At 34.2% G+C, this 15,959-nt stretch overlaps 1 protein-coding gene across 1 annotated transcript in view; it reads right to left on the bottom strand.

Annotated features, from left to right (window-relative positions):
* LOC117332256 overlaps positions 1–14,410 on the bottom strand; it is a 40,932-nt gene extending 26,522 nt beyond the window's left edge. Inside the window, exons 1-17 of the mRNA XM_033891141.1 lie at positions 14,243–14,410; positions 10,870–10,957; positions 9,344–9,380; positions 8,470–8,590; positions 8,089–8,241; positions 6,137–6,191; positions 4,570–4,856; positions 4,373–4,427; positions 4,127–4,267; positions 3,536–3,762; positions 3,070–3,200; positions 2,432–2,613; positions 2,036–2,181; positions 1,570–1,902; positions 1,111–1,253; positions 361–431; positions 96–256 (exon numbers count right to left, since the gene is read on the bottom strand). Coding sequence (XP_033747032.1) covers positions 96–256; positions 361–431; positions 1,111–1,253; positions 1,570–1,902; positions 2,036–2,181; positions 2,432–2,613; positions 3,070–3,200; positions 3,536–3,762; positions 4,127–4,267; positions 4,373–4,427; positions 4,570–4,856; positions 6,137–6,191; positions 8,089–8,241; positions 8,470–8,590; positions 9,344–9,380; positions 10,870–10,957; positions 14,243–14,410 — 2,499 coding nt within the window. The remainder of the gene's footprint in view (positions 1–95; positions 257–360; positions 432–1,110; positions 1,254–1,569; positions 1,903–2,035; positions 2,182–2,431; positions 2,614–3,069; positions 3,201–3,535; positions 3,763–4,126; positions 4,268–4,372; positions 4,428–4,569; positions 4,857–6,136; positions 6,192–8,088; positions 8,242–8,469; positions 8,591–9,343; positions 9,381–10,869; positions 10,958–14,242) is intronic.
* Between the last annotated feature and the right edge of the window lie 1,549 nt (positions 14,411–15,959).

Below are 15,959 nucleotides of genomic sequence, written 5' to 3' on the forward strand. Positions count from 1 at the left end.
AGGAAAGGCTTGAAATCATACCATAATAAAGTATGTGTCGTAAAATGACAGTATGTTAAGATTGATATTCGACTAAGTCTAAATATGATACTTACCATGTGTTGTATACCATCTGACACTGCCATAGAAACACGATCAATGGTAGAACCAACTATTCCATCAGAGCCAGGGCGTGATAGTCGATCTATAAAATCTTTTACATCCGTTATTATACCGCTCACCTCGTCACCAATGGTCATCCAGTATGGCGTTTTACCTTCAAATTGATGTCGAATAATATTATTATCACCATGAACGTTTTGTGAATGTATTGAATTAGAAATGAATGCTTATAGCCTTTATTATTGAAAATATAATTACCTTTCATGAAAAAGCATGCATCGAGTACTTGATTTTTGACATCTAAAAACATGGATATTGCCATTTTTATACTGAAAAAAAAAGAATATATGCGTTAATCCCCACAATTCCTTCCCGTAGACATTAAACTTGCAACTTGGTAGTTTTCAACTAAAATGCTAGCAGATTTATCCTCAACCCTAAGAAAATTAAAACAGTATCAAAAGACAAAGTAATGACATGCTATCTGAATGTACAATACGAAATATCTTTATTTGCAGTAAAATATATTTCCAGGTACACTGTCTATGTTGTTATACTTTTGCAGCGTTCATGAATGAAAATTTAAGAATGCATTATCATATTGATATACGTGGGAATAATTTTCATCACATAACTGGCAAATTCTACCATGTTATACGTCAATAATTATCAGATATATCATAACACACATTTGTACCAGCTTGTGACGTCATTAATAATTCATAGGATCACAATAAATATGTATGACGTCTCACGCTTGTCTCCAGAGAAAACAAGCCTCCTGAGTAGAAAGTAGCCTCTCTTACATAAACCTTTGGTTTGTGAGTTTTCATTGATATTTACATATTCATATATCAACATACTCTTACACTCGTGGTTATATCATATGATAATAATTCATTTCGTTCAATAATTTTTGCCGTATTCAATAAATCCCCAATGGCAGAGTTCCTATTGCAAGTCAGAATATACCGGAATAGATATATTTAATGTTTAAATACTATATACTTCATAAGTGCCTGTGTCATTCCCGACATTGCCTGTGATGGATTAGAAAGTACAGATTTGACCGCGGAAACGATAGTGGCGATGGAATCCATCAGCTGCTTGCCTATGTACGGTAAGGTGATCGTCACTGCATCCACCACCGTCTAGTAAAATACAAATAGTTGTTATGATTACTTAATAATTGTATTACAATTATTACTGTGATGATTTCAATGTTGTTAATATAATGTCGAGTTAGAAACTATAATAATGAGACAGGTGATTAGACGGCTACATTTTAATCATGTTATTTTGTTTAACCCAAACTTCTACCTCAATAATCAAGAACATCACAATTATATGTATATGCCAGCTATGGAGACAGTTTACTTTTGCTTTTGTTACATTAAAAACAACACGATAATGAAAATTGGGTAAATAAATAATTATAGTGGAATGTAGGTTACTTTTGTTACGTACGTTATAAAATCCCATGATATCATCTCTGACATCTTCTATGAAGGTTTTGACACGAACTACGAGTCGTTTAATGTCATCCAGCCAGGGTAGTCCCCCAAAGTCAGCCACTTTTCGCATTAGTGCTACAAACTTATCAGCAGCAGCCTTGATCACCTTCGGTAGGTTCTTCACTGCCGTAACAAGACTACTAAACAACTTCTGAATCCCTCCGTCTCGGAACGTCTGTACCATTTGTTTGAAGTTGTTCACAGCTCTTTTGATGGGGTCTACAGTATTTTTCATTATGGTGTCAAAAATATTTACCAAGTCCTTAACATTGTTTATGCCGAAATCCTAGAAAGACAAACATAGTAATACATTTTTTTCCCATTTCTATAAGAATAAAGCTCAGGTTGAAAATGTTTCTAAACATTTTAAATTACATTTCTACGATCATAGCCAATTAATATTGTTTTGTTTTAAATACCTTGAGAACGTTAAGGTCGTATCCAATGTGACCTTGATAACAGACTAAGGCATTAAAGACGTCGATGTGTATGTTCAAGAGACCACAGTAAGCCTTTATAAAGGCTGTGTTGTAAGCGTCGATAAGAAAGTGTCCCCGAAGAGGCTCTGTAAGTGAGAATATAAGAGTACTCTTTACCAAACATGTCAACTTATGAATGTGCTATGCACATTTTTCAACAAAGCACCATTCAATGAGCTAGACACACCGTAAATTTCAATCATGCTTCATGTTTAAATTACGATCGGTCATTTAGTTAAGTGATGTGTGGTACTTTTTACTGATTTTGTTAATCGTATAAATTAGTACTTAGCGTTACCAGTCGTCATTTCAAAGTGTTTGATATGTTCAGCTTACTGAGCTCTAGCTCCATCCTATTTCTGATATTGAGTCCAAAAGCAGCTCCAATGTCGTCTGTGCCAATAGTCTTTTCCCAATTGATCCCGGGTATCGTGATGGCCATACGAAACCCACCCGTCAGGTCGATATCAATTAGTCCTCGTTTAAGCCTCATTAGAGCAGGGTACGAGTAGTTTTTTCTGCAACATCCCCACACCCAGCAACATTTTACAATTTATAGTATTTGAATATTCACGAAGATAACACACTTTGAACGATTTGATACTTTATTATTGTCACGGAAGAACAAACACGTTGCACTGTGAAGCACTTCCTTCTTTTACTTTCCTAATTCGTATATAGTATCAAGGTGATATTAATTAATTTTAAGACAATGTTTAACACAATAGTAGGAATTAAACAATTAAGAGAGTTTAATGTATGAATCTAGATCATATATCAAATCAATAAAAACGATCATTTTGGTGACTCTGCACTAGATTACAGATAAAACATCATAGTGGTCATTTTTCATTCACAATCCGTGTTTAGATTAGCGCGTACACACAGTCCGTTTTTTTATAACTTCTGAGTAAAGTAATTTTTCAAATATCAAAGAAGCAGTACGACGTTTATACAAATATAGCATAGCTTACGTTAATATCATATCATAGTGTTCAGGGAGAAGAGTCTGTCCTCTAGGGTGATGAGAAAAGGCCTTCAATGAAATATCCTTTACCAAGTCATGCTCATCATACAACGCTGTATGCAGAAGGGCATTGGCACTCTGAAATATTATCATAAATACAGTTCAGTGTTACATTGACTTTTAAACAAAGCAACTAACTGACTTTGATAATAAATGACGTAGATCAATATCTATTCACTAACGAAAGCCAGATAGGATGCATACCAACACACAGAATGGATACGTTTTATAAATAAGTATTTCGAAAGCCTCCCTGTCATCACTCAAAATGACACGATGGCGCACTACGCACAATATACATGTAATCTAACACGAATACCATACAAGTATAAAGATGATAGAAGAAATAAATTAAGAGGCAGTGCGTTCAAAGTATTTGAGATTTTCATCCTGAAATGACTTCAGTCTGGTACCTTGTTACACCTGTAGTGTCGTAGACTGAGTACGGCTGCTCGTCTCCAGGCTGACGTCCCCTGGTTAGGTTGTAGATAAGACAGTATATGATCTAAAGACCGCTCCATTCCCGAATTTCCTAGTGAGTTGATGAAGACCAGTTTAGTGACGATATGGTTCATTCTTGGGTGGTCGACTTCTGTTACGGATCGTTTCTTTCTTTGTTGAAGAATCGGTGCCGATTTAGCTTAAACAAATCATCTTAGCTTTTACATACGTCAAATGATGTGGCAACAGTAGCTTACATGGCCACTACAAGTGTGCAGAAGAAATTACATAATTTACACAATGTTGGTATTTTGATCCGTCCAACTATGATGTTTTACTTCAAAATTTATATTGATTATTTCGTAAACAACCTTTAAGCGACGCTATGTTGTTCTATGTCATTTGCAATGATGCCGTAGAAAACTTGATTAACTCAAATATTCAGGAAATACATATTTTTTTCAGTTGAACCACTTATGAAAATGGTTAAAGACGTCAATAAACCATTGTTTTTTTTAAATTAGAAATAACTGGAAATTATATATACAAAAAAGATAAGCTACTTTCGTTATGAAGTTCTAGCCAAGTTTCCATCCTTGAAATTATGTTTTCTGACTTCTGTGGATCCGTCTCCTTGACAACTTTAGCTAGGGACCCCAAAGTTAAACACGCTCTTCTCTGTGTCTTTGTCAAAGCATCGCTTCCTAAAAGTCAAGGAATAAACATAGTTTATGATTCAGAAATGTCAATATATAATATTGTAATATATATTTGATATTGATGAAAGTAATTTCAAAATTAATTCATACCATGAAACTCATAGTTCCTTCCAAAACAAAGACGCTCAATCTCCAGAATTAGATCCTGAAATGAAATTTTAAAATAAATCAGCCAAAAATCTTCTTAACATAAAGATTCATTTCGGCTCTCAAAAAAATCATTTACGTGTTAATGACATGAATAAGATAAAACATTAATATTTAGAATAATATCGAATGCTACTTACAGGTAGTGGCTGTTCTAAGTTGATTAAATGAAAGAGTATTCTAAACGCCTCTTTCTCGTTTGAATCTGCAGTTTGTGTTAAATACTCCAAGAGCAATCTTTGTGAAAATGGATCTCCCTTTCCACCGACGACATCGATAAACAATGAACGCTGGTCATCACAAGCTGTATCATTGACGTCACAGACCACACCTAAGGCGCGCGTAGTCAGTGCCTGGTAGTCATTTTCTTGCAGACCAAGGATCATTGACCGCAGATGACGTACGCATGCAGTTCTGTTTGCGGCATCTGTTAATTACAAAACAGTATTTTATTATTTTGTACAACAAAGCATAAATATATCTGATCGTGATCTTTGTATAACATCGGATCACATTTACTGAGGAAAGTGAAATGAACATACATTATTTTCTAGTTATACACTACTATGTAGTAAGTAACCTGACTGACACAGTGTAAGTTAGTGGAAGAACGTGTTATGGTATAGGCTTGAACGGAGGACAACATTTGATGCAAGATGTCGCACCGAATACCAGATTTAAACATACTGTGTTGTCTACTGTTTAAAAATGTACTCACGTTTATCTGCATGGGTTCGAATACACCTTAGAGTCAATTCCATTTCTTCTCCAATTTGTTGAAGAGTTGTTGTATTCAGCTTCTGTATCACGAATAAACAATTTGAATAATGTCTTGTTTAAAGCAAACGTACCATATTGCAGTGAATTAAATAAATGATATGCAGACACATAACATAGCTAGTTAAGTATAAATCATGCTTCAGAAACTGTCTAATATAGTACAAGGGAAATAAACATTGACATAATCGACAAAGTAATGTAGATTATAAATGCAATCAACGCTAATATTCAAGTTACAATATATATATATATATAATTCCAGCACAAGCTTACCTCAACCTAAAATGGCCATGTCATTCATACCCAGCGACAGACGAATCGGGAGGGATACACAGAATAGAAAATAGAACATACGAATCAATTTTCAATTCACCGACATTGAATATAATACGCACGACGTTACATGTAATTCAAGATAAATGTCATCAAATCACTATGTGATTTTTTAATCAAAAATTTACTTTTAATAAATTTTCTTCGGTTGAATTGGTATGTTTAATATACATGGCATAGCAGTATATGATTCGCTTTTCACATTATATAATGACATTCATTAATTTGTAGTAAATACGTACGTATTTGATTCGAATGCTGTCGTTGATAAATCTATCTAAGCTTGGAGAATTGTCAAATTCCACTGCATGTTGTCTGGAAATAAAAGGACATGTTGTTTAGAAAACCACAACAACAAGTTGCCCACTGCCTGAGTTCTGGTATGTATACTGATTAAATTTATGTATTTTTGTTTTTGTTTTTTTTAACTACGTGGATGTAAAGAGCCCATTGAGCTATGGTACGACACCGGGCGCTTTAGTGTGTTCAGCTAGCACAACTGCACGAAAACGGTGACCCCTTAGTGCCTCTGCTCACGCTAATTGCCCCAGTAAATCATCCCGAAGAAAAAAAAAAGAATACCAGTTTTTTTACCTTTTCTTTGTGAGATGAAGCTTTGAAACTGCATTGGAGGAAATTCGTGGAAAATCTGTAAAAGGAAAAGTAGAGTTTTCAGTTCGTGCATTTTCCTTTATCGAACATTATTCATTTTATTAAAGTGATATTTTTTCACTCACTATTTCTGATATTTTTCACTGGAGAAAATATCTCATTTTCTTATTTGACCAATCCGAACAATCCTTACAAACGACAATTGGGAAAATGAAGATTTCCATATAGCTCGCCGTCATGTTATATGACGTCATTATGCAAAATAGAATACCTAACGTCACGATTTGGCGTACATATGTGTGCCGTTCACAGGGGACCGCAATGAATTCTGGGAGAGATTGAGCTGCCTAAGCAAATATTGTTGTTTTAAAATGTAATAAATATTTTTTTCAGTAATACCAAATTTATTTCATCGGTGTGGCTAATATTCTATATCAAAAATGAAAAATATCAAAAATATATGCCACACACTGGGAATATATTTTATATTACTGAAGACACTGTTATATATCCTCTATGTATTTGCTTGGTACCGAAACCACTGTAAACACTAAATGTAATACACATGTTATATACTGAAAATATCATTACCACCAGATGACCAGTCTTGTATCGGAACGGCATCAACTGCGTTGGTACTGAAAAATGAATGCAGACAATAATGTTAGTGTTATAGAATAATGAAAATCAATGTATCACAAAATCGGACAATTTATATCATCTTCAGTTAGTGGCGGAACAAAACAACCCTGTAATGGTCAAAATTATTGTGATGTATTAATGTGATTAATTAATTCCACTCAACCTATTGTGCATATTTTGCTCTTTTGGCATAATGCTATATTCTATATCGTGTTGACTGCACAAATATTAAACAAAGATTAATCGCGATTCTACTATTACTTCAAACGTTGAAAAAATTAAAACTCCTGGTAACCGGCTGGTATAATTGCTTATAACGGTGGACACCTATCACCCTCTATCCGCCTATAACCTATTCATTTCAGAAAAATTACAAATTCACAAAAAAAGAGAGATTATTGATATGCATATCGATCTACTTTCATTAAAAAAATCAATAGATTGGGGCAATAATTCACACAAAAACAGAAAAACAAAAACAAAAGATCTTCACATGGCGTGTGGTCTGAAGTGTAGCAAATGCGGCTTATTGAACGAGCTTGCTAAGACATTAAGATCAGCTTCAGGTACAAGTTACAATCTCTAAAAAGGGACTGTACTGTTGTGATGAAACGGGGAAAACTGACATATCAGATATGACTAAGATTGACATCAGTTTGGTTCTCTAGGAATTATTTAGCAGCAGCAATTAGAAAATCATACTTGCCTCAAATTGTTGGGATGAGATTGTCGAAGTCTGATGGTATCATCTGCCAAAACATACTTTACTGTTCCGAGGCTATTGTAGTGCATGGTCTGTATTAGTGACATAAATAGATTTCGATATTACATTATCATATGATTGCAAATAGTATTACGTATTCAGGAGGGGAAAAAAGCTTTTAAAGCCTTACCAATGTTCGAAGTAAAAAGCAAAGAAAGAACGAGATAAAATAAAACCTTTCATTTTTTTTTTTAATTGCAGTAGTCCAGTACTACGATTTGTCAAATGTCAATTCGTTTATAATAAGGAATTGAGTAAAAAAATCATTTTCCAATTTGATGTAGGTCGAAGGTCAAAATGTGGGTCAAAGAAGTATAGTTGTTGTACATGACAAACCGCTTCACCTTGATGAAATTATCTCTCAAGATTGAAATTCAATTGACCAACAAGATTAAGAGGAACGAAAAGGCGCAAGCCCGACAGACACAATCTATATCACCTACGCAAATTTATTTCCGGCAAAGACCCATAAATATGCAATATCATATACATTGTAACTTGCTGACATGTAACTCATAATCACTCTTACCTTGTTGTGGTTTCTGTGGACAGCGGCAGTGCTGTTGTGCGATCGTCTCACTATGATGCCCTGTGAACCACGTGTCACATTGTACTCATGTTCTAGGTCACCAGCATGGTCTATTTCCCGATTTACAAACATACTTGGATGTGTCTGATGAACCTGCAGATGGACATAAACACAATAAATTACTTGGTAAAATTATATTGGTGTTAAATATTTATTAAGTGTTTATATGCTTGCCACCCTTTCATTAAAGTTGAACTATGCATATAATGACTTCCTTTTATTAATCTGAAATAAGCTACACCAAATTATAAATGGAGTCGATTATCCGTTATAATTCAAACGCAATCAGTTATGCATTTTTTAATTATTGATTTTACTTACGTTAGCCTTAGCTGACAAAGTACTAGTCAGTACTTTCTTCAGTGCTATCACTTCATCGTCATCAGTGTGCTCATAGTGCACCATGGCAACCGTGCCGTCATTATTCAGCCGGAAATAGAATCTGGTAACACAAAATGCAGTCAAGTAAGCACAAAACAGGTATTAGTGACGTGTATTTTATTTCTTATTGGAACACTGAGATAACAAGCCTTTATCCAAAATTTTCCTTACAATAATTACTACAATTAAGTCAGGGCAGAAGTTTAATTTTCTTCAGAAATAGAATTAAGAGAACGTGGATTTAACTCCTTTTTATTAATTTTAAACATCCGCTCCAAAGTTAACGGATGATTTCGATCTCTTGTGATGAGAGCTTTCGTCTCCAAGAACGACGTTAGAAGTGCATAGTTATAATGACATAGGAGCTTATTTCGTTAAACATATCATTCATCAAAAATACATTGAAGAGGTATGTGTTTTTATTTATCATTTATCTGGGCATGTTTGTTTTCTATGCTCCTTTACATAATAAATCATTTTCGAAGAGAGATCATGACTTGGTGCTTGTAGTGCAATTAGTTGGTAAAAAATGAATAAAATAAATGAAGATGATGCGAATTCAGATAGCAACCGAATCTAGATAAATATATTAATTACCAGCGTCTACCAACATATTAAGAAATACTTCATATTTGTACTCGATATGCATCCGGTTTAGGAACGTTTGGGATTCCTTAAATGGGGTGTTGGATTCCTAATATGATCGGAGGCATACGAACTCATGCTGATAAGGTTGATTTCGTAATAATAGTTATCGGTTATTTCAAATACAAAAAAAAACTTCATACAAATAAAATAAAAAGTCAATATTTACCTTTTCGATAAATTCCATTGCTGTGGGTTTTCGGCGACTGTAAAAAATATAATTTGTACCACAATACTTCAATTTAAAAATATTCATTTGTGCTAATGAATGTATTTGATATGATGGCATGCCATAAGCAAGTGTTGGATATGTAGCGGTTTATCATTGTCTTTATGAGTAGCGAACAATAACGGCAAACTAACTTAAATTAACACATATATATGTATATCAAGTGATAATCTGTATTTACTGCATATGTTCATGTATATGCTGTACATAACTTTTGTATCAACACATATTGAATATCATGAATTGTGTTTATTACTAGATAGTTAACATGGTAGCACAAATGACAAAGCAAGATAACCGAGGCTGAATAAAAAGGACCGTGTCCATGACGTCGTGATGGTCTGTTCGATACCAATACATGACCAAAGTGACAAATCGTCTATTTGGTGATATATGGATACCTGGTTTAGAGTGTGTATACAGTACATACATAGATGTGAATTGTCCACATAAAACCGTACAGCTACGATAGGAAATTCAAATAATTAACTTTCGGATCACCAACACACAATGTTTATTATACGTTATGTTAACAATTAGATATATTACATAGTAACACACATGACGAAGAAAAACAATTTAATGACAGAAATACACTCAGCTTATACCGTTGAGCCATATCCACGTTCTTACAAAAGAGCATAGCATTGCCGCACTGATGGTCGGCCCGATATTCTGACATGATCATAGTGACAAAACATCTATTTGACGATATGAATGCCTAAAATATATTATATTACCAAAACTCATAATTAATTACCATGCATGTGTTAGAAATTGTATAACTCATGCATATCTTAAAATGCAATCCTCGCGAATAGATCTTTAAAAGTATCTACATGTACATTGTCACCTATACAAATAAATACATGTAAGCAATTACCTCAGCTTACATCTTTAGAACGCATTAATTAGCATAAGAAACATATTTAATACCTATAAACAGTCTTTAGTTTGTATTTTCCATCATTCGAATGAAATCTTTGTGACAGCAGAAAAAGTTCATATGAGCTATCTAAGTTTCCATCGAACTCTCAAATTGCATCCACATTACCAATAAATGCAACCTGAACCACGGAATTGTTCAACGTAGAATTCACTTCTACTTTTTTTTCATTTTTTTAAGGAAATTATCCTATAATCAATTACATTTTGCTAATACAGAATACGTTTTTTGAAATCAATTCGATATCAATGGTTTATACACAAGTCCTGTATGTCGTATCTAGGTCTACAAGCTTCATAACTGAGATCATCCTGTAGCAACACTAACGCCAAATGTCCTTAAAATAAACAATACATATACTCCTTCAAAATGTATTGCTTAGGATGTTTTTTTTTTTTATTATTTCATTTACAAACCAAAGTAATAACTGTGCATTGTGACCGCTATTAAGATAAGAGATAAAATGGTAAATATCGTAAATACTAAATAACTGTCCAGATATAAGCAATAACGGACTTACTGTAACCATCCTCGGAATGCTGCACAAAACTATCTAAAATCAATGAGTGCATATTCTCCGATGAATGATTGACGGGACGAATGCGGAACTGAAAAGATATACAAAAATATTATTTTAAAATCAACACATTATAAATCAACGATAAACAATTATGTTAAATCATAGAAGTATTTATATTAAGAAAATATAATCAAGCTTAGTCAAAGTTACGAACCCAAAATTTGAATTGTTGTTATAATCACCAAATTCAATGTTAAGTAAAAGTCATGCACTGAATGAGGTATGTTTATGGCCCAAAAGATAAAGCAAATTTAAACTTTAACAAATGATTAAGTGAATGAAATAATTTGTTTGGTTTGTTTTTGTTTAACGTCCTATTAACAGCCAAGGTCATTTAAGGACGTGCCAGGTTTTGGAGGTGGAGGAAAGCCGGAGTACCCGGAGAAAAATCATCGGCCTACGGTCAGTACCTGGCAACTGCCCCACGTAGGTTTCGAACTCGCAACCCAGAGGTGGAGGGCTAGTGATAAAGTGTCGGTACACCTTCACCACTCGGCCACCGCGGCCCCGAATGAAATAAATTCAAGACCAAAAATATAAATATTAAATAGTATATCGGTAAGATGCGAATTTTATATGTCTAAGTTAAAACATTGAATATTTTCACATATTTCATGGAGGGAAACAATACGAAAAAAAACACCATAAAAAAGTGGTTACACATAGACCATTATTATATAATTGGAACGCACCATCCGTACTGACGGGACGTGAAGATTCGTTGCGATGGAAATGTGGTGCGATAAACTAATTACAAAAAAAAGAATAAAGATCACATATCTAGCATATCGACGGCTTAATAATTGTAGTCCACAATGTGTAAAAAGTATAAGGTATTTTACTTCATAATTTGTATACACGTAAAGTCTCCATTCCAGTTAAGAACTATCTGATTATGTGTACAGACCTAAAACAAGAGCTAAAACAAAACTCCCAATAACCGGTGAACTCCCAAACTGAAACTATACAACCAATGAGACTCTCTAACAGTACTCAGATTCTACCCTGCTCCCTACATTGCACATCTGGTATTCACAAGAACGATAATTAGATACAATATCCCGTATATATACACACATATTGTACGCATGTACACTGTTAAAGCATGCTACCATAATCATAATTAGTTCGCATTGAAACTTATTGGCAGTATCTATTCTTTCATTCATAACACTACCATCTCCTTTAAAAATGTGTCCGCACAAACGTAGACCTATGTAACCTCATAATATTTTTTTGGCCATGATTATTTGATAATTTTAAGAAATATACTTATCAACATTTGAAACGTTATCATATTTTTAATACAAATAGAAATTTACATTAAAGGTACGTATATCGAACGTTAATCTATTTTCCTTCACTGCGTATAAAAATGTTTAACTTTTTGGCATCCTTTATATATCACAATTGCAAATTTCTACTTTCGCTCTCATACTTTTCATTCTACACATGCTCTACTGTATAATTTATTACAATACATGCATAACTTTTACACATAAATAGTGAAACAGAGCATTTTTATGTACAAACTTTTTAATCGGTACGAGAATTGACACAGGCTATTGGAATAGCTTTACAAGTCACGATTTATGTATGTAAAAATAAATTGAATATATAATCGATTCACGGATAATACGTACACATATATGATACTTCCTCTTGTAACCACCTGTAACCCTGATATATCATACATAGATTATCATGATTGGTTACACATATATACGCTATATATGCCCTTTACCTTGACAAAGTGAAATAAATCTAAAAAGTCTGAGGTTACAATATAATCCAAAATATTACTTATTAATCACACTCACGGTTACATATCAATCCATAAATATTCAATCACAGTTTTTTTATCACAATTCACAGTCGCATGAGAGCGCACGCATACATTTGGAGGAATGTCCATTCGGACCGTCTTGTGGCTATCACCGATACGTTTGTTTTCGTTTAACTCGAGGTTAGTTGGTGAAGATTTTAATCGCAACTGGCATTCTTGTTCAAAACACCTGTCAGTCTAATCTCCCATATATGAAATGGTAAAATTTCATACTGAACTAAAATACTTGCATCTTCAAACCAAGACACTGAACCTATTTTTTTTCTAAAATATCTCAGTTCCTTTTGACATTGAAGACAGTTGCTTCTAAAGACAGCCTTAGATTTGTTTATCTTCTGGCCTGCTTCTGATTCTAACTGATCAAAATTATTACCATGTCACAGGTCTGAATCAGTTTTCCGACCTTATAGAATATATTCGTTCTCCCCTTTACTTAACATTTAACAGATGTGCAAGGACTGCATTAGCCATTCTGCTTGTTAAATTGAGAACTTGTATGTCCCTAACCATACAAGCTTCATTGTTTAATATGAAAAGAGCATCCGTAGAAAAGTATTCATTCTGCTCGTCCGGCATTGATTATCTACTTTGAGAAGACGTAATTCGAAACCGCATTACAATATTTACAAGGAAAATGTGTGTCTGTGGTGAAAATGTTCCTCTAGCCGTTGCCGATTGGACATACATTTATGTTGAAAAAAAAACAACTATTATACCTTACAGCGGCGCTGTACACAAAGGATGGCTTCGCTTTAAACCAATGCTTTTTGTAGTGTCAGACTGATGGTCAAAATAATTATGCCAGAACTGCTAAACACTTGTCGACAACAAATACGGTGATCATCAAGGATTGTTTTCATGATGATGACGTTGTTGACAGAGGCTTCCAATACTTGGGTGATTTTTTTTTCAATGATGCTTGGGCATTAAGACAGAAATGCCACGTTGTTTCAGGTCAGCAACAAAACATATATAATACATATTTTGAGGCCATCGAATATCGCCTTGTAATAAAAAGTAAAACCGGTTGTCCAGTCGGCAAATGGGCGAATTATGCAGTAGGAGACCTCAAGGTTCTGTCTTGGAGTATTTTTTCTGTGATATGATATATACATGTATATAAGAATAATGATGTTTATGTACTGTTATCATTATAGAGAGAGTGGTTGAATAGGCTATGTCCGATTCCCGTTGTCATAATGAAATAATCTAAAATCAAACAACTAACCATTATAATTAGTTATTATATTTATAATTAGTCCGCTTTATCACTTATTAGCCTATCTGTTCTCTAATTAACTACATAATGACAATGATTTTATATATAAATCACGTGCCTGGTTCAACAAGGTCTGTTTAAGTGTACACATATTATATTGCATGAAAGCAGTAACATAACACTTAAGTTTGCATCATCAGATATGATTCAAACTACCTAGAATCTTAAATTGTAAAACTAGGGCTTACCTTCATTATTGTCGTAAAATGATGCATGCCGAAAAGGTCGGACCTTGATGAATACGTGTAGAAATGATCGAAACCTTTCTCGAAGTAATAGAACATCCCCGGCTGTACGAGACAGCACACCAGCAGGGCTAGATACCCTGGGTGTGAGGAGCCCATTATCCGTGCCATGATTTGGGTAGGTTGTCTACCCGTTGCACAGGTAGACTGGTTTTTAATGCTTAAACGTTAACAGTTATAGCTCAGATGTTACGGCTTTACAGACTGGGCGGCGCTTATTAATAAGTCACACCTTCTTGTAGTTACAAACCTCCAAACTAAGCGCGTTATAATTCCGTTTGTGTGTATTATATGATATTGGTAGATGAATTAAAACATTGGGCGTGGATCTATCGGCCAATCGTTTGCTTGTCTCATAGATACCCGATGTCCATGATTTACTTCCGTGTTTACGGACTCTCAATCGAGTTATAAATCAAACATAGACTTTGTACACACTAGGCGAGGATAGTGAAGCAGTCGGTGCTCAATCACACTTAGCTGGGTCATAAACGAAAGTCAGTGTACGCCTTCGAATTATATGTTATATGTATTAGTAGGTGATCTTGTTTGTGTAGATCACATTCTCTGCATGCTACCACCGTGATTCCCATGTATACCACTGGCAGATAAACACCTGAACACTTGCTGGAGACATGTGTTCTGTTCGTGTTATACTAGCCTTAGTCGGTAGTTTTCTTGTTCCGTCTGTTCAGAGCGAACATTTTAGGGAACAGTTTACTTACCTAACTACGTCAGAGGATACCGTGTCTATTGATTCATCAGGCAAACTAAGGGCTGTTATCGACTTGGACGACAGACAGACAGTCAAGGTACGATTTTTCCAGCATCTCCCTCTTTACGGTTAAAATGGTTAATTTATTTTGAATTGTATTTACTTTCCGATATACCTACCCTCGATTATGTTAAACTTTGATACATTTCAATTTACAATGATATCAAACCTTTAAAAACACTCTAAAGGTTGCTCAATTAAATTTACGATCAGGTAGGGTCTAATAAATATTTTTCTTTAGTTTAGTTACAATTAATTTTGCGTGCTAAAATGGGTACCTCTATATCACACATGCTTTCATTTTGATACCTAAATAAATAAATATATGTTAGTGTATTCTAAGGATTGCAAAAAGATAGATAAGATATTAGCACTTTTCCTTGGAGGAGGTAAAATATAATAAGCTGTACCGTAAAGATGATTCATTCTTCTTGGAATGGCCGTTGATGCCAAGGCCCAAAGTGTTTATCATGGGAAGCGACCAAATAAAATCAGAATAGCTCAAAAGAAATGTCAAGATATGGATAGGGAGTTGAAAAAAACAAACAATTCAGTCAATTTCATAATTTCTAATTTTATCTTTTTTTTATAAATAAAAAAGAGTTCATGCGTGTGTTTTGAGCCGTGTCACTATTCCAATGCGTGAAAACGTCACATAAAGATGCCTATAGATTCCATAGACTGTAAGAACGTAAATGCCACCGTCAATGTATTTTGGTATAATTTTGGAATATTTCACGAGAGCCGCTCGGATGTTGATTGAGTCATTTTTATTCACACGTTCGACAAAAAGAAAATTCTAGACGATTATAACTAATGCAAAAAAACGGATGACGGGTCATGTGGGAACTGTAATTTTATCAAATACACACAGCGTAATCAGAT

The sequence above is a fragment of the Pecten maximus genome, chromosome 8 (assembly GCF_902652985.1).
Source record: "Pecten maximus chromosome 8, xPecMax1.1, whole genome shotgun sequence".
NCBI lineage: Eukaryota > Metazoa > Mollusca > Bivalvia > Pectinida > Pectinidae > Pecten > Pecten maximus.